At 42.4% G+C, this 20,669-nt stretch overlaps 1 protein-coding gene across 1 annotated transcript in view; it reads right to left on the reverse strand.

The window, feature by feature from the left end:
* Nucleotides 1-20,669, reverse strand: part of LOC134587109 (DBH-like monooxygenase protein 1) — a 139,388-nt gene that overhangs the window by 31,468 nt on the left and 87,251 nt on the right. The window contains exon 4 of the mRNA XM_063443237.1: nt 20,169-20,252. Within this exon, the coding sequence (XP_063299307.1) occupies nt 20,169-20,252 (84 nt within the window). The remainder of the gene's footprint in view (nt 1-20,168; nt 20,253-20,669) is intronic.

A 20,669-nucleotide genomic window follows, 5' to 3' on the forward strand; every position in this document is an offset into this window, starting at 1 on the left:
AAAGAAAGAAGGTGATTTAAGACCTTGCATTGATTATAGAGGTCTTAACAAGATCACCATCAAAAATGCTTACCCTATACCTCTAATAACAGAATTGTTTGACAGGCTCAAACATGCTACGGTATTCACCAAATTAGATCTTAGAGGAGCATACAATTTGATACGTATTAAAAAGGACCACGAATGGAAGACAGCCTTTAACACTCGGTCAGGTCATTATGAGTATACCGTCATGCCATTTGGGCTTTGCAATGCCCCAGCAGTGTTCCAAGAATTTATTAATGATGTCTTAAGGGACTTTATTCACTCATTTGTTATTGTGTACTTGGATGACATTTTAATATATTCTACTGACATTCACGCTCATCACAGACATGTTACAACAGTTCTGAAGACCCTTCTTGCTAATGGTCTTTATTGCAAATTAGAAAAATGTCTATTCGACCAGTCCGAGGTCCAGTTTTTAGGGTATTTGATTTCCGCCGAGGGTTTTCGGATGGATCCCCAGAAGCTCGCTGCAGTCATAGAATGGCCTCTGCCGCAAGGTCTGAAAGCCATCCAGCGTTTTCTGGGTTTCTCTAATTATTATAGACGTTTTATCAAAGGTTTTTCGTCTATAGTAGCGCCTATAACTCGTATGACTAAAAAGGATGGCAATACACGTGTCTGGTCTACTGAGGCACTTCAGGCTTTTGACTTTCTTAAAACTACGTTCGCCTCTGCCCCTATTTTACAGCATCCTGTCCCCTCATTGCCATATATACTTGAGGTTGATGCTTCCGATATAGGGGTAGGTGCTGTCTTATCCCAAAGAGAGTCTCCTGACAAGCCATTGCATCCTTGTGGCTTCTTTTCTAAACAAATGTCCAAGGCAGAGAGGAATTATGATGTGGGTAATCGCGAACTCCTTGCTATCATTTTAGCACTCAAAGAATGGAGACATTTGCTAGAAGGAACTAAGGATCCTATTCTCATATTTACAGATCATAAGAACCTATCCTACCTTAGCGAAGCTAAAAGATTGTCTTCAAGGCAGGCTAGGTGGTCACTGTTCTTGTCTCATTTTAATTATATAATCACCTATAGGCCAGGTGACCGGAACACCAAAGCGGACGCTCTGTCCAGACAATTCGAGACTATTGACAAACAGGAGATTGATGTCACTCCTGTCATTCCCCCAGACAGGATAATAGCAACTACTATATTGTCTATTTCCTCGTCCCTCTTGCAGGCCATACAAGCGAAACAAGGCATGGCACCCAGCGAGAGGCCTAATGATAAATTGTTCGTTGACATTCCCGAGAGACGGGATATTCTGTCACTTTATCACGATACTAAGACTGCTGGACATCCTGGTATTTCCAAAACAGTGTCAGCCGTTTCTCGGTATTTCTGGTGGGATACCTTACGTAAGGATGTTACTGACTATATAAGTGCTTGTACTACTTGTGCATGTATGAAAACCTCTCGTAGAGTTCCTTGTGGGCTGTTGCATCCGTTGCCCGTTCCCGAGAGACCTTGGTCTAATCTATCAATGGATTTTATTGTTGAATTACCCCCTTCGAATGGTAACACAGTCATCCTAATGATAGTAGATCGGTTTTCCAAAATGGCTCACTTTGTGTCTCTTCGCAAGTTGCCCACTTCCAAGGAATTGGCTCTTATCTTCGCTAGAGAAGTGTTTCGATTACATGGTATTCCCTTATCTATTGTATCCGATAGGGGTAGCCAATTTATTTCCAGGTTCTGGAAAGCCTTTTGTTCGGAGATGGGTATTTCCCTCTCATTTTCTTCCGCTTACCATCCCCAGTCTAATGGAGCTGCTGAACGTGCCAACCAGTCTCTTGAGCAGTACCTCCGTTGTTTTGTGTCTCACCATCAGGACAATTGGTCTGACCTGCTTCCTTGGGCTGAATTTGCTCGGAATAATGCCACTCATGATTCTTCCGGCAAAAGCCCTTTTTACGTTGTCTATGGCCAGCATCCCGTTGTTCTTCCGGCTGCATTCTCCTCTCAGGGCATGCCAGTTCTGGATGAGCATTTGGCTGGTTTGCGTAATACTTGGGAGCAGGTTCAGCGTTCTTTGGTGGACTCTGCTGCCCGCCAGAAGGCTCAGGCTGACAAGCATCGCAGAGCGGCTCCTTCCTATGTTGTGGGGGACAGGGTTTTGCTTTCCACACGGAATATTCGCCTCCGGGTGCCTTCTATGAAATTGGCTCCCCGCTTCATTGGTCCTTATCGCATTATACATAAGGTTAATCCCGTTTCTTATGCCTTGGGTCTGCCTAAGAATCTGCGTATACCCAATGTATTTCACACCTCTTTGTTGAAGCCTTACGTACGCAACCGCTATACCCGGCATACTCCCCCTCCCCCTCCTGTCTCTGTGGAGGGTCATGAGGAGTTCGAAGTATCTGCTGTTATTGACTCTCGTTTTCTTAGGGGTCGGCTTCAGTACTTGGTACATTGGAAGGGTTATGGGCCTGAGGAGCGCAGTTGGATTTCTGCGGATGCTGTTCATGCTCCCCGCCTTGTACGTTCTTTCCATTCGCGTTTTCCTGCCAGGCCTGGTCCTGCCCGCCCGGAGGGCGTGTCCTCAGGGGGGGGTACTGTAGCGGTACTTACCTTATCCAGGGGCCGGACGCGGTCCTCTCTTCAAGCCGCGCGCGGTCCTGCGGCTGCACGAGCCGCGCGCGGCTCGTCCGACTGTTCAGACAGGAAGGCGGGCAGTGACCGCGAGAAGCGGTCACGTGTCCCGCCTGCAGCTAAGAGCGCGCCGCGAATCTCGGGTGCGCTCTTAAAGAGACAGTGGGAGCCTAAATTGCAAAAAGGCTCCCATTGGCTCCTGTCATGCCAATCACCCCATACACTTACCTGTTGGGGGAGTGGAAGTGACAGGAGCCAATCACATTAGTTTGAAGGCTACTTATACTTACCCTTTTCCCTTAGTTCGTTGCCCTATCGTGGTTTCTGCTACAGTTCCCTTTAGTGCTTGTTGTGTTCAGTTGTGTTTCTCCGTATTTGACCTTGGCTTTGTATTCTGACTTCGTTTTCGCTTTATCCTATTCTGTACTGTTTGCCGGCTTGCTGATTCCTGTGTACCAGTCCCCGGCTAGTTTTCGTTTACGCTGTCTCTTTGTGCCCTTGACCTCGGATCGTTCCTGACTCTGTCTTATCCTATTACGTCGAGTCCGGCCACTCTAAGGTCCGGTAGACGTATCTCTCCTCTGTACTGTCTTCTGTTAGGCTGGATCCTGCGTGTAGGGGTATATACTCGTTACAGGCTGTAACAGTGTGATGGCTCTCTTCATTCCCACATGACATTTTTAGATGACCAGGAAAAAGAGAGATGACATCATATCTTCCGACTGTAATAGGAGCCATAAAGGCAGTCAGATATGGGGCCTGCTTGGTCACAGATTCAAAAGTATGCTGGTTAGAGTAGATTTAGATCTCTATACTCATACTGTATCTCATTACAGTTCCCTATTGTAGCTCTCTGTCTTTTTTGTCAAGCACCTTACACCAACAAGGACTTGCAAGTACTTGTTTGCTAAACATTTGCCACTGAGTCAATTTATTTCCTGAAAACAGCAGTGCTTGCATCTATCCAGTAGAGCAAAATACAATGAGGGATATTTAATAGACATGAACCATATAAACATATAATGTGCAATGGATTCTCTTATATGCATAATATTTATATATGCCTCCTAGTCTGCACACTTGTTACAGCTATGCCCTTTTCACTTCTTGTGTCCGCCACTTTAGTTTGTCTTTTGGTTATTTGCTGTTTTGTATCCCCATTGTATAATTGGAAACAGATGCTAATATCTCGGCATTATATAATTCATAATAGTAATAATATATGAATGGATAAAGGAAATGTTACGTTGCTATGAAAAAAAACCAATATGTACATGTGCATGTAAGATGATATTTAATAAAGAGGTGCCATATTAAGTATTGCATAGATGTATTATATGACCATTGTAACTATTCAAAGTATGTCCTTTTTGTAAGCTATAATTATAAAGGAACTTTTGAAAAGCAATATGACCCTGCCAAGGTTAAAAACCCAAATCCTTTAATGATGTTCTTTGCAAAGGCATCAGCTGCTCCAAATAAAAAGTCTATTTGTTCCAAGGCAATTTATGTCTTTTATGAAACTCTTTCATGCTTACATGTGGATTAATGATGATGATGAAGTCATGGTACTTTAACTTGTTTCATCAGTTTTACTTTTAACACTCTTCATGCTTATGACAACCCTTTGACATCCATAATAATAACTCCCTGTATAACATACAAAGAAGGGTTGTTTAGATATAATTGGATCATAATTATATCAAAGCCAGCATGGTGAGGGGATTATTTTTTTATTAGGAAATAAATTCTATTTAATAATGCTTATAGTATATAGACATTTGTAGTTATTTGTGTCTGACTTTGAAATGACTGGGCCATATACATTCAAATCATTATTTGTTGATGTTCAAGGGACACTTTAAGCACTAAAACAACTTTAGATTAATAAAATAGTTTTGGTGTATAGATCATGCCCCTGTGGTTTCACTCTGCCATTTAGGAGTTAAATCACTTTGTTTATGCAGTCCTAGTCACACCTCCCCTGGTTGTGATTCACACAGCATCATTGCATACTTCCTTAAAAAGAACATTTTGTAGCTTAACTTAAAGTGATTGAACGCCTAAATGGCAGAGAATTGAGTAGTCACACTGAAGGGCTATGATCCATACTCCAAAGCCGCTTCACTAAAGGAACACAATAATGTCAGGAATACATTCATATATTCCTGACACTATAGGTCTAAATGTGCTGTTTATGTGACTGCCTCGCTGTCAGCAAGGTAAAAGGTGATTTTATTAAAGACACAGAGGCTCCTATTATGCTGCACTCTTTCTTTAATTCCCTTAGCAGCATAAAAAAAACAATTTAAAAAAAATAAACAGGTATAAACATCATAATGACAATATCCGCCTAGTAACATGAACATCCAATCAGCGACATTCTTATCCTACAGTAGACGGTACATCGATGATCACTTCCTCTTTCTTTGCTGCTTAAGTAGAACTCTCACGGTTTTCTAACTGTGGGATCTTCTTTATTGTGATTATTGTATGTTATGTTTATTATATTTATGACTTATTAATTGTGGTGACTGGTACCTCCGGGTGCTGTTTTGTTTAATATTTTTTATACCTTATTTCATTGGTTTGTCACTGTAATTTCCCTTTAAGAATTTCTGTTTTATTTTCCCTATTGGGATTTATTTCCCCTCTTTATTGTCCCCTGGGAGCTCACAAGTCCTGGGGAGGATTTTCTCTACCTCTCTAATCTATTTGTTTTGCCTGCCTGTTTCTACTGTTGTCTCAGCTATCTGGGTCCTTCCCGCTGGGCTGCACATGCACATGTCAGGAGCCTCTCACGGCCATTTTGCGGTTTGGCTGTTTTCGCACTCGGATCAAATCCCGAGTGTGCATTTGGCGTCATTCGTTTTCGTTTGGCCCCAGGTTCGGAAGACTTGTGTTCCCATAGTGCAGTTCGTGCTGGTACTGCATCTGGTTCCCAAACCATACGCTTTCAACTGCGGCGGTCATCTTTTTGGTTTATTCACCTCGCGGTGGCCATTTTTAGAGCGTTTTTTCCCCGTTTTTTTCTCTGGACCGCATCCTCCTCCCCCCGGTCAGAGTTGGTGTCCAGGATTAGTAAGTGGCGGACAGTTCCCTGTTTACTGCGCTCCCTCCTCCTTTTATTAAGTGAATTGTGAGTTCTTGTACTTGGCAATTTTATTTCTGTGGTTTACTTAACCCTGTTTTCAAAAGCTTTTCATATAATAAATTGTTCTTGCAATTTGCTTCTACATTGTTTTTACTATGCAATCATCTAACAATTTGCCTGGGCCCTCTGGGATACAAACACGTCCCCAAGCTCCACCTCTGGTTTCTGGGGATGAACCAATTTCCCAGCATCTAAGGAAATTCAGGCTCTTATGGACACTAAATCTGTGTCAAAAGCCCTGGCATCTGCCATGGACATTATGTCCTCATCTTTATCAAAGTCTTTTACACAGGCTTTGTTGCAGGCCCATTTGTCTATCCCATTTTTTTACTGTTAGAACTATAAGGATGTGGAATTATCTGCCTGAATAAGTGGTTTTATTAGAGTCCGTACAAACAGCAACTAATTTTATGTATATATTCAATGTATGTATTAGGCAATTTTTTTGAGTATCCGGGAAGGACACAAATATTTTTATTCTTTTAGGTCTGCCTTGGGGGGAGTCGGTGTAAATCTGGGCAGTTGGTGAATCTCCAGCAGGCATACCGGGATGATGTAAATGGACCTGGCTGCAGTTCACAGGGAGGTGTGAGGAGTGACAACTCAGGACTTATGGCCACCGGACTTTAGAGTGACATCATAGTTGGCGGCCAACACACTGTAAAGAGCAGAGTGAGCATGGGACACGCTGCTGCTGGTAATCTGTGCTGTGCTGTGTGTGAGTGTCAGACAATGTGTACTTTGAGTTAGTGTGTGTCAGTGTGTATCACTGTGCTGTGTTTTTGTATGGGTCAGTGTCTTTGTGTATGGGTCCACTTTGGACAAGAAGATTAAAAAAAAATCCATGCACCTGTATGCATCTATAAAGCAGCTTGTGTGCGTGTGTGAGGCAGTGTGTGTATGTATTTGCCAGGGTGTGAGTGTATGTATTAGAAAGTATATGTGAGTACAAGGCAGTTTGTATGTGTTGGTGTATGTATGTATTCGGCAATTTGAGTGCATACAAATATATTTATGTATATGTAAAAGGTACTTTCTGTGTGTGTGTGTGTGTGTGTATGCATGTTTATATGTTTAAGGTAGTTTGTGGGTTTGTGTTTGTATAGGCGGTTTGCTAAGAGAGAGAGGAACAATCCACACATATACAGTATTTTAGCTTGCTGAAGTGCTTTATATGTCTGGAGTTTGTAATTTTCTTGACAGTTTATAATAAAGCTGATTTCATACGTTTTATAATTGAGTCAAAATCCCTTTCCTGTCTGTCACACAGCTAGGAAGATTTTCTTTCACTTCCTTTAGCTCCACAGAGCTAACAACAGAGGCAGACGTTCTGTACAAGTGTGCGCCTATCCACGAGCCATGGGGCCCCGGTGCGAAAACTGATCCATGGGCCCCCCGGCAGTTACAACGTGCAGGCCTGGGGCCGCAACACATGGTGTCAGGCACCCGGTCACAGGGCGGCTGGGCCCCCTGGAGTGACTGGCAAGGTCGCAGCTTTTACCCCTGCGATTGCGGTATGTACGCCACTGCGTCTACCTATTCCCTTTCTCAATGAGCTGAACTAGAGCTCAATGGGAAACATAGCAAAGATCTGATCAAGTGTGCATGCTCACAATTACGGATCCAGCAAAAAGGCTTGCCAATGAGAAGCCTCTGATTGGAAGGCATGCAGGAAACAGCATATTTTCTTTGTGGGTATATCAACTAAAATCAGTGTAATGCTTCCTTTTGGCATTTAGTCAATACACTTGTGACACAATGGAAATCTCAAGAGGGGCTGGCGCAAATGGATCTTTGCCTAGGGCGGCAGAATTCCTTGCAGCGGTCCTGATGTGTAGCCACCGTTTCTAGTTTTGGAGTTTGGATGTCCATTGAGAAAAATTGTCAGAATGTAAGGCTATTTCAACTACAAGTATGTAATAACTTGTCTGATAGTTAATAGTTTCAGAAATATAATAATTTCTATGCATAAATATTAGAGTAAAAAATAATAATTGAGAATTGTAGTTAAATTTAAGCTAAGTATACGTGAAAATATTCTGTTTACAATCTGACATATTTTAGAGATGAATAGAACATATTATTAAGAAAATAAGTGTTTCCTTACTGGCCATGACTCATAGATTATGCATTCTTTATAGCTGTTCAAACAAAGAACACTATTTCAACTAATGAAACCAACCAGATGCCACTTGTTCAGACTCTGTATAATGCACGACTCTGTGATTTTACATGCCATTTCAGTTACCTCAGAGACACATACAATATTGCATATTATGAAGAATGCAGATGAAAAGATTAAAGTGGACCTGTCACTTGCAAACAATTTTTATTAGAAATATTCCACTTTTACTACTTGTTTCTTAAAATGATTAAAGTGGAGCAACATTTGAATGCCACATGAATCTCTCTTAGCAGCAGCACACCCAAGGCCAGTGGATTATTGCAGTAAAATAACAGCCTGTGAAATAAGATTGGGATTGTTCAGGAATTACTGCATTACTTACTTAAAGCAGTTGTCTTCCGTTACACATATCTTAGTTTTGTTGCGAATAAAGGGGATTAGATAGCATATACTATTGAAAGTCAAGATCCTCTATAAGGGAACTTGACTGGACTGTGGTAACTTTGCAAAGAAATAAACAGGTTCCAAAATCACAGTTGTAGATGTGTGCATGGAAAAAAAAATGACTTCTGAAATGTAGCACTGGCAGAACTACCTTCATTGCAGTCGGTGCAGCTTGTGGGGGTCATTGGATGTCCCTCACAGACGTGGACACCCTATGGGCCTCTCTGATCAGGGGCCCAGCCATGCACCACTGCCATATACCAAAACAAACTGGCTTCTGTCAGATCGGCAGAGTTCAGGTCACGTGCTTGCAGCTAACAGAGTGCCGTGCAGTTAGGTCTAGCCTCCAAAGCAGAGAAAAGAGGAGAGAAAAGCATGGATCAGACTCCCATTAGCTTCAGCAAGCAGTCAGATCTGGACCCCAGGGAAGACACACTCCTGCACCCAGATGGCACGGAAGCAGGGGATGGTTAAAATATATAAATTATGACTTTGTGTATGTATCTGTGTGTGTTTCAGTGTGTATGTGTGTCTGTATGTGTGTATGTCCATTTCTGTCAGCAGGTGTATGTATCTTTGTGTTTGTCAGTGTCTATGTGTGTTTGTTTCAGTATGTATGCCCCAATGTGTATGTGTTATCTGTGTCAATATTGCACAAAAAATGTATTGCAGATGAAATACCCGCGATACGGACCCACGCTGGTTGCTGCCCGATCCCCGACAACATAAGGGAAAAATAATAAAAAGCTGCGCCCAGACCCGGGATTGGGTTCCCAAGATGGCGCCCGCAACGGCCTATACGCCGCTGTCCTCGCAAGAAGACAGCAGCACAGCCAACCTCTCCCCTACACCGAGGCGGCGAACAGGGCCAGCAGTGACCACAGCACTGGAAGACTCGGCCCCAGCCACAAGGGCAGACATTAAAGCCTTGGTGGCAGAGATCCAAACCATGTTCACAGCAGACCTGGCGCCAATACGAGAGTCAGTGTCCGCCCTCACTACACGCATGCACACAGTGAAAGATAGTGTGACAGGCCACAGGCTTGCACAGTCAGCCACTGATGCAGCCATAGGGGCCCTGCAGAAGCAGTGCGCCGACCATCAGGCTCAGTTAACCAACTTAGAGGACAAAGCCAGGGCACGCAACTTAAGGATAAAGGGAGTGCCAGAAATCGTTTCAGAAGCAGAACTCCCTCACTACTGCAGGAGGCTCCTTGCTACCCTCCTCATGCCCAAACAGTCCAAACAGCTGGTGGTGGACTCTTGCTTCAGGTTCAGCAAGGCGATCAACGCAGCCCAAGAGGTACCCAGGGATGTACTGCTCAAACTAGTGTGGGACTCTGATTGGGGTGTTATTATGGGGGCAGTCAGAGGCACTCTCACAGTGTCCTTTGATGGAACACAGCTAGCATTTTTTCGGGACTTCTCTTGGCAGAGATCTCTCAAGCCTATCACCCAGCTTCTTGAAGAGAAATCCATCGCCTACAAATGGGGCCCCCCCGACTACTCGCCGATAAAGTGGGGAAGACGCATATTATATCACACCCTGATGAGGCACCAACCTTCCTGAAAGCCCTCGTGCTGACAGCGGCAAAGACGGCAGGCCACCCAGCCTGGAATATAGCCAACGTCACCCCATTTGTGCCCAGAGGGGGAGCACCTGTGGCAGTTGAACTGCCACCCTGAACTTGGTACTGAACTTACCTGTGCATTATCCTATGCATGATACATCTTACTAAGTTCTATAATTGTCGCTCTCCTCTAATGTTGATAACGTTTATATATCTTGCCTCTGTTATTATGTTGCTGGCTCCGTAGGCCTTAGATGTAGTTCTACGTTAAAGTAACCATGTCCCCCCCACCCCATCAGCACAAGGTGCCAAGCGAAATCACTGCACAAACGTAGCTGAACCTTAATTATATCGCTCATGACCCCAATCTCCCGAAGTAGCGCTACTAAGTGAAAACACATACCTGGCGTTGGGAAGCTTATGTATCATGGCGCAACGCAAATTAGCCACAAGGCGCATGCAGCCCAACACCAGAACCCCCCAAGCCACACGCCCTAGGACCACCTATAGGGAAGCCTGGGTGTATGAGCCCCTAAATAACAAAAACTGAGTAGGTCCAGCCAGGTGACGAATGTATACCTGTACTGTTGGAATCATTGACCTGCTGCTCACTGAAATATGTTATACTATGAGCAAAAACTCACAAAAAAAATAATTTTAAAAAATAAAATAAAAAAAATGTATTGCACCAGGGCCAGAGATAATCCGTATACAGTATCTCATTATAAATAATTAAGGCTTAAAGAAACACTATAGTCACCTAAATTACTTTAGCTAAATAAAGTAGTTTTAGTGTATAGATCATTCCCCTGCAATTTCACTGCTCAATTCACTGTCATTGAGGAGTTAAATCACTTTGTTTCTGTTTATGCAGCCCTAACCACACCTCCCCTGGCTATGATTGACAGAGCCTGCATGGAAAAAAAAACTGGTTTCACTTTCAAACAGATGTAATTTACCTTAAATAATTGTATCTCAATCTCTAAATTGAACTTTAATCACATACAGGAGGCTCTTGCAGGGTCTAGCAAGCTATTAACATAGCAGGGGATACGAAAATATTAATTAAACAGAACTTGCAATAAAGAAAGCCTAAATAGGGCTCTCTTTACAGGAAGTGTTTATGGAAGGCTGTGCAAGTCACATGCAGGGAGGTGTGACCAGGGTTCATAAACAAAGGGATTTAACTCCAAAATGGCAGAGGATTGAGCAGTGAGGCTGCAGGGGCATGTTCTATACACCAAAACTGCTTCATTAAGCTAAAGTTGTTCAGGGGACTATAGTGTCCCTTTAGTTTAACATTTTCTACAATAACGTTAACACAATTAGTATCCGTAGTACTATGCATGGAATTAACCAAATGAACACAATATGTGGCTACATGTTCTTAGCAGAATAAGGGTTTAGTCAGCTTACTGGATAGCAATTTTCCCATAAATCTCAATGGAGCAATTACTATTGAGCAATTAGAGTAAACGGTAACTCTGCCAAAACAATCCAGCCCACGGTGTCTAGAAAAAACCCAGAAGAAAAATTACAAAAGCTGCAGGTACTGAATGTTAAACCATAAAAACAAAAATACAGTTTACAGATGTTCATAAAACCAATTGGCAAGAATTCAATTAGACCTCTTGAGGGTACTGTCTTCTGAGATGATATGAAAAGGTTTCTCTTTATAAAAGTCTATGACCACTTCCTATGATATCTGAGAAAATGGCCACAAATCTGAGTGTTGGCCCTAATGATGCATTTATATGACAAAAAAAACATCCACTGTTTTATTGTTTTTCCTGTCTCTAAATGCAATGTTAATGTTGGACCAATCTCCTCTGAAAACATCTTCTGGGGTCAAATCAGTTTTCTATCCATAGTGCAAGACAAATGATTTCATAAATAACAAGAGCACTAAGACATTATTTTATTTAATGTTGTAAATCTTTTTGGTATGTCTATTATTATAACATCTAGAAGTAAATGATATTTGCAATATCCTTTAGGATTTGGTTCTTGAAAAAAAGATCACAATAGGCAGGGTAGAATTTATTTAAAACATGTTGTGATAATGATTTATTAAAGGACAACAATCAGGAATGCAACACATTTTTGTCATGTATTTCGAACTAGTAGTGTAATTGCTCTTTTGTTGCAACTAAAAGGTAAAAGCCTTGTTTTATGTCTTTATTTTTGTAATGCACGGAAAGGTTCACAAGCATTTAAATGGTAGATTGTGAGTAATTAAGCAGTTATTGCAAAACAAAGCAGTAGGATATGTAATCAGGAAAAAAAAACATTAGTTCCATTTGTAACTCCTTTCAGCCATTGCAACTGCACCATTGCTTTCTTAGGTAAGGGGGTGTAGCATAGAATCCTAGTACACCACACAATTGTGATAGATTTGATGTTTACTGTACAATTAGTTGTAATACTTTCAGCTGTTAATAAAATTGATTTACCTTACGTATAATGTAACACAGATTGTTTAATGTGATTAATTTACATTTTGCACATTTGAAAGAAATTATGTTTCACCTTCTCTCCACAGTAAACATGAGTGATGGGCTGGAACTTTGTTTATGGGTAATGCTGGGTTCTTCTAAAATACTGATGTGATTTTTCCATACAATGTGCCACTGTCCATCTGTTATACAGGCTACATCCTCAGTCAACCTGGGATAGCCAGCAAATGTCCCCCTACGAAAACACATATAAGCATTCTGCTGGGCTAGTGGACTAAACCTGTACCACCTTTTCCTTTTCTTTCTGAAAAAGAGAGAGCCTGGATTCTCTTAAGATTCAAAGAGCAAGGGCCCATTTCACAGGGCATTCAAGTGTGTTGATTTCCCCTGTATTCAAGTTGTAACCACTACTGTTACATGGTAGACACCATCGCTGGGAGCAGAACACGGACACTGTATGGAGCTCCCCAAATTATTGTTATGTTTTAGTCACTCTGTGTCCATTATATGTGCAGGGTGTGTATAATGTAATTGTTTATTGTTAAATGTTTTGTGTGCTCTCCTGTCCTGATGATGCTCTCAATCAACTAGGTGGAATTGACCGTGGAGCCCATACTGCACCATCTGTTGGTTGTGAGGATCGTAAAAAAGCTATATGCACTACTTGTATCGCAAGGCTCAATATTTTGCATATTCATGTAGATTTGCATATCATGATTTTGGCAGGCAGTGGAGATATTTCATTTTAGTTATTGTCTTCCTTAATCCTGCCTAAATATGTTATTGTGTTATTATGAGTTCCTTCATGTTTTCCCATATAACTTGGTTATATGTATTAGATTGAGTTTGTCAAGTTTGATTTAATAAGCACAGGGCCGCCATCAGAAATATTGGGGCACTTCTTTTATCCCGAGCCGGATCATTCTATTGAATTACCTCACTGAAGAATCCTAGAGGAGCTTCACATATCCTTGAGTGGGGATTGTTCCACTTTGTGTGATTCAAACCAGAGCTGGATTTAAGCTCTGGATACTGTGAGTAGTTCTATTACTATACACATCATATCCTTTATTACGACATACTGTACCATTGGAGTCCTTTTTTGTTTTCAGTTTTTTCCACATATAAACTTCGGGACAACGAACCTACATCTATGACATTATATCCTACCCACTGTACTACTAGGATTGTTTTCCTGTGAACGTGGATTCCCCCTTAGGTAGTCAGCTTCAGCAGGTCTGGTCCGCCGCACAGCGGCCTCAAATGGTGCGGACTGTGCAAGGGATGATGGGTCGCCCGTCTGTAGTGTCACTAGTGTTTCTTCAGTGGCGTCGGGTGATACTGCAACTGCTGCTGTAGGCGCGATAATAGGCGCCGTTGAGGATCCCGCGGTGACGGGCGACTCTCTGGGCTTTTATGACATGGCGCGGGGGTCTGCTTATATGTACTGGGCTGGGCCTCTGGGTTTTAACCTGTCGCAGGAACTTAGGGATAAAATTGGGAAGGGAGAATTTGTCGATTTTTCTCCACTGGTGGAGAAGGACGTCGACGAATCGGAGATGGAGATAGAACAATCGATTACCGGATGGTCCCCAGGACTTTCGGAAATTGGATTCACATGTTTTTAATCTGGCTAGTGTCATTGGGGAGAAGGCGCCTCACAAGTGCACCGTATTGTTCTGCTACCAGGACACCATTTGGAAGGCTTGTCGTATGAGCAATTTCGTCAACGTTTGGTGGTGAGCTCCTCAATTTTCTGGGACCTAATGGACATAGCATCTGGCTCCCCATTAAAACCCGCGCCGCAGCAGGGTGGTTTCTCGTCCTTTCTTGGGGAGGCCGGTGGAGGAGGATAATTTGCCTCTCCGGCAGCGCAGCAGAGGTCAGGCTGTTGTTGCACATTTAGTGACAGTCATTGTACATGGGGTGCCTCGTGCACCGAATGCTCCGCCTGCGGGGGTGCTCATCCCATCTCCTGTTTTGGGGATAAAATCAGCTATACACGAAACTCTCTTAGTTAGATGGATATTTTGCCGAAGCCACATTCTCTTAGATAGACAGACAGGATCCTGGGAATCAGCCAAGAAGACAAAAGATATGTTCTATAACCAATTCAAAGTTTAATTAAACGTCAGTTGCATATATACCCCATTTTCATGTCAGTGGGGGTCATGAGCATTTATTACATAATATGTTTTTCGTCATATAACGCATTACATATTTGATTAAAACCCGATTTTTACAAATACCGATATCTTGGACAATTAACAAGAACATTTCGAAATCAGTATTTTTCCCGTAACTAGGATTTTATATAAATCCTATTTCCGAGAATAGAAGATAAAATGCCAAATTTATTCTTGGTTCAAATTAACCCTTATATGAACAGCTAGGATAGATATGAAAATGGATATTTGTATCTACATCCTGGTGTTTCCAATCGGGACAAGCTAGTGAGACAGGGGATCTGGGTACTACGGGCAACAACACCATTGGTCGGGAGCACGATGTCTCCCCCATTATAGGATCCGTTGGGCAGCCAACGTCCTGTTGGAAGGTGTTGAACACGGTTTTTGTATTCCATTTTCTTTCGCCCCCTTCACTGCAGGTACGGAACCTTTGGTCAGTCCGGGTTTTTCCCACATGTAGTTGAAAACGCTTGTCCAGGAGGTGTCTGGTTCTGGTTTGCGGCTTATGGCGGGACGTGTCTGGCCCTCGGGCTCCATAAGATCCGACTGCATGACGTCAGTGGTCACCGGATCCCAGCACTTCCTTCGGCTGACTCTGTCTCTGCGGGGTGATCTGGCGGTCTGGGACTCTGTCCAGGACGTGTATAATGGCAGGTCCTACTGGTAGGCGCCTGAGGTCTATAACACGGTCCTACACCTCTTCACGAGATGTGGTTCGGTTGTGTTTTGGGTGATTCTGGGCTCTAGATGGTATGCTGCCTGTTGACATGTCTCTGGCCTCACTAGGAATGGGCTCCCGGGGATCTCTTCCCCATGCTAGTGGCGTTGGAGTTTCCAGTTTCAGGATAAATGGGTTGTTTTTCACTGCGGCACTCTGGGGGGTTCAAGCTGTCAATCATCTGACGGCCTCCTCCCCTCCAGTAGTTGGCTTGCTGCAGCGTTTTGGGGCTACGATGTTTATGTCTAAATGGGTCTTGTAGAGCAGAGCATATTCCTGGCATTCACGTTGCAGTTGCGGATACTGTCTCTCGTTCGCAATAGTCGGGATTTTCAGGCGGTCGCCACGTGGGCGGATCTGGAAGGGACTCAGTGCCCGGTGGAGATGTGGTCGCTTGATCAGGCAGATTGAGGGATTTGGTCCATGGGTCAATCTCCCGGGCCTCTTTGACCCAATACAGTAAGGTGTGGACAGTGTTTCTGTGGTGTAGTGGTTATCACGTACGCCTAACACACGAGTGGTCCACGGCGTTCGTAGTGTGCCAGGCACTATCAGGGTTGGGGGGGCGTGTTGCTTTGCCAGGCATTATCAGGCTTGGGGTGACGTGTTGCTTCCACAGATGCAGGAAGGTCGGTCTACGCTATGCTCCTCACAAGATTGGGTGGGGTGCCCCCTCTGGTCTGGTACTCAATTCCAAGGCCTGTCTATTTGCGTTGGCTTATTCCCTAGTATTCTTTGGGGCCATGCGCATTGGACCATTGGTGATTCCTAGTAGGCCATGCAGTGGTGGGGTGTTGCTTGCCGCTGTTCAGTGTTCTGTGGATCATATCGCTATAGAATTTGAAACTCGAGGTCGGATGTCTTCAGGAAGGGTATTGGGTTTTTACGACATGCTCTGTTTTCCTTTGAGGAGAACTGTGAGCTGTGCCCAGTATTCACAGGCCCTCTTTTGGTTCATGCGGATGGGATCTTTCTTTCTCATGCCCAATTCTTTGGGCTTTTCGCTTGAGGCTGATGGTCCTGGGGATTGACAGCAAGGAAAATTGTGGGCATTCCTTTTGGATTGGCGCTGCCTTGGAGGCTTTTAGGATGGGTATGCCATGGAGTGTCAGGATATGGACAAGGTCGGGTCTCAACCTCCCCTGCTCTGTACGGTAAACTTTATTTTACCGACTTGGTTGTGCCCACCGAGCTAAAAGCCGGCTGGTGGTAAGCATTGAAAGGAAAAGGGAATTTGGTTTGGAAGAAGGGGGAGGCGAGAACCCTGTGGGCAAGTTGGTGCATAGGCACATGGTCTCTTTCATTGGCAAGGACGCTTATGTAAGCTAAGTCTGTAGGGCACTTGGTGTTAATAATTATATGTTAAGTTATGTCGGTGTCTGTCGTTATTGGGGGGAATTTGGGGTAGGCTCCATTATTCTTATTTGCCCTACATTTTCCGCTACGTCCATACATGTATGAACTACAAATATGTCGTTCTGGTTTGTGTGAGATTGAAATACAGTTTAAAAAAAATCTCAGCTTATTAGTGGCAGCCTGGCTAAACCTTCCTCATACTGGAGAACAAAGAGGAAGAAAGCCATGAGGCAGCTTTGGAGTTAATACATTTCCCCCTAAAGGTTAGGATAAGGCCCAGACACTCATATATTCCGATAACAACCAAAATTACCTTAAGTTATTTTGAAGGGTGGGAGTGTCCTTTTAACGGTTTTAAAATTGTGTACAGCAGAAGAGAAAAAAAAAATAAAAGTTACATGTGCATGTAAAACAAAAAACTAATTTAAAAGAACACCATAAACACAATGCATTAGCCTGTTGTTTGCTCAATGCTCATAACAAGGATGCTTAATTACTTTCATATTTATTTCCATAAAACAAGCCTCTGTGCCTTGCAATACAATTATATTTATTGTTTCTTCAAGTTTCTGTCATTTAAACATATGTTAAAAATGTGCGTTGTTTAGCTAACTTTTTTAAACCCAAAGAAAATAGATGTTAACAGATGTTAATTTGGAATGCTGTCTTCCTGCATCAAGATTTTTTTTTTTTTTTAGCAAAAGCATTTTGTCATTACAAGGACAAAATCATGAAAATAAAAAGGTTTTGTTTTGTTCGGGTTGGCATTACCAAATATGTGACTTGCACTGCCAGGTGGGCCTGACCATAAAGTGGGTGGACACATTAACTGAAGAGGCATGTTTGTCTGGCGTCAAAGACAGCAGACTGACATACAGCCTCCAACATATAGGAGCATCCAGAGAGCAATGCTGAAGACTGCCACGTAGAATAAGTGCGTCGCTGAAGCCTACCCGAGGACAGTTCCCTAGTGTCTCCAGATTTGGAACACCAGGTAACTAAATCAAGACAATGGACAATTCCCTTATAAAATGGGTGCCTTGACACTATCATTTTAAAAGTGGCCACATCCATCACCCTATCTCAACCACACATCTGCCTGTATTCATCTTTCCCAAAATAAAGCATAAAAATATTTTCTTGATTGCTGAAAAAAAAAAGCTGAAGGATAAATTGCCTATGATGGTAGCAGAGCTTACGCTCTCGCGAGAAGGGACTTAATAGTTACATAGTTACATAGCTGAAAAGAGACTTGCGTCCATCAAGTTCAGCCTTCCTCACATATGTTGTTGCTGTTGATCCAAAAGAAGGCAAAAAACCTAGTCTGAAGCGCTTCCAATTTTGCCACAAACTAGGAAAAAAATCTTTCTTGACCCCAACATAGCAGTCAGATGTCTCATTGGATCAAGCAGCTATTACCCCACTAATTAGAAATTATATCCCTGTATGTTATGTTTTTGTAAGTATTTATTTATCCAATTGCAGTTTAAACACCTGTAGTGACTCTGACAAAACTACCTCTTCAAAGAATCACAATTAAAACAGGTAGGCACACTCAAAATGCTAATAAAGAACAAAAAATACCAACTAATCTTGGGTGCTCACTCGTATGAGGCCATATTCCAAAAAGGCCAAAAGAGTTACATTTATTATTTGAACAAGGAGCACAACCACAAAAGTATATGAAAAAATGTTTATTAAATGAGTCAAAAATAGGCTTATTATTAGGAAACAGAAACTCCTCTACCGTGGTCTGCCTGCTCGGCCATGCTACAGCAAGGTGCAGGCCTACAGGGAGAGTGGGGGGAGGTGTGGGGAGGGGGCTATAATGGGACACATGGGGCAGGGCGGTTATAGGGACACATGGGGGGTGGGGAGGGGGGTATAATGGGACATATGGGGCTGGGGGGCTATAGGGACACATGGGGGCTTGGGAGGGGGCTATAATAGGGCACATGGGGGCTATAATGGGACACATAAGGGCTGGGGAGGGGGATATAATGGGGGTCTCGAGAGCTATAGGGACACATGGGGCTATAATGGGACTGGGAACTGGGGGGCTATAGGGACACATGGGGGCTGGGTAAAGGGCTATAATGGGACACATGGGGGCTGGGGGATATAGAGACACATGGGGGCTGGGGATGGGGCTATAATAGGACACATGGAGGCTGGGGGTTATAGGAACACATGGGGCTAGGGGGGCTTTCTCAATGCTTTCCTATGGAAGCTGGCGTCTTCTCACTGTGGAAATCACAGGGAGAAGCGCGGAAGCACCTCTAGCGGCTGTAAATGAGACAGCCACTAGAGGCTGGATTAACCCTAGTGTAAACATAGCAGTTTGTTTACAGCTGCAGGGTTAACCCTAGATGGACCTGGCACCCAGACCACTTCATTGAGCTGAAGTGGTCCTTTAAGTAATATCTAATATCTACCAGTAATCATACTTCCCCACATTTTTTTTTAAAAGATGTTACCTGTGAAAATAAAGGTTTATTAAGGGTAGAAGAACCTTGTAATGAAATCACCCTTTATCAGTTCTTTATACTATCTATTATTTTTGAAATAGCACATATTTCATTACATTCAGACTGAATATTATCTAAGGCAAAACATAACAATGCAACCTTATTGTAAATACATTTAAAGCATATATGGCAATCAGAATAATTTCACATGAATCACAGCAAACAGCAATGTTAATGGATAATAACTGACAAAACATTTTATGAAGCAAAAGGTGTTATTGTTTTGGATTTTTTTTTAAATTTCAGGTCAAGTAAGGCATTTGGGGTTCAAATAATCTGTAAGTCAAGTATAAAAGAGTCTTGCAAGGAATTTGGAGGCAAAATGAAGAAGAGAGATACCTAGGACAACATCTAGGTCATGAGATTTTTTTTGTATGGTTGTGAACAGTTTTTAAAGGACAAGGAGAAAATGCCAGAGGAAATAGAGAGAGTAAAGATTTTAGTCAAAGAAGGGACAGTCACAGATTAGAGAGATTGAGAAGATTTGAGGAAATGGGATGTTGCAGAAGCCTCCTCTTCAAAAACAGAAGGGAAGATACTAACTGTAGAGTAGAAGGCATTTGGCGTTGTGGGAGAGGGTGGAGATGATGGAGGTGAAGTATGTTTGTTTGGCGAGAGAGAGGAAGCAATTGTAGAAACGCAACATAAATTTGTAGTGCAGAAACTACAAATTCAGTTAGTTTGCTGGACAAATGTAGTTAGTTTAATAGACATGATGGACAGTGATTTGATATAGTTTATATATATATATATAGTACTTGAGAGAGTAAAGTTGAAAATGTAGTTGCCGTAGAAGGATATGCGGTAGCTAGATTGCTGAATAGAGAGGTTGTATGTCAATGGAAAATTCAAGGATTTCAAGTTTTTGTAGAGTCTGCTGCAGATATTCAGACTTATGCCTGTTGATGAAATCAGATCAAAGGCAACAATTGCTCAACACACAATTTAGCTGTACTATATATTGTAAGATAAGATTCTTACCTTAACAATGTGATGTTTTTTACTGAGTGTTGGCATCTTGAACATTTGGCACCAATATGTTGTGTCTTTATCTGGAATAGGAACCTGTCTTAAAAGAAATGCACATATTTTCATCTATAACAACTGTAATAAATTCCTGAACATGAAATATTGAAACGCATTCTGCTCAATCATCGGTGGTAATTAAGGGTACTATTTTCTAACAAAGTCCTACGAGTGCCCATTCCTTTCTAACATTTAATCTATATTTAATTTCCATTTTGGAGCACCAGGGCATTTAAACTAAAGGGTTTACCTCGTTTTCACAACTAGATAAAGTGAGTGCCTTCATACCTATATTTTTCTATCATTTCCAAAATGGAAATTAAAATATATATTAAATGTTAGCAAGGAATGGACACTCGTAGGACTTTGTTAGAAAATAGTAAAAAAGATTTTAATTGTGCACCACCATATTAGTAAATGGAAAAGGGAAAAGGCAGGGTCATATAAGTCATATAT

This window comes from Pelobates fuscus, chromosome 2 (genome assembly GCF_036172605.1).
Source record: "Pelobates fuscus isolate aPelFus1 chromosome 2, aPelFus1.pri, whole genome shotgun sequence".
Classification (NCBI taxonomy): Eukaryota; Metazoa; Chordata; class Amphibia; order Anura; family Pelobatidae; genus Pelobates; species Pelobates fuscus.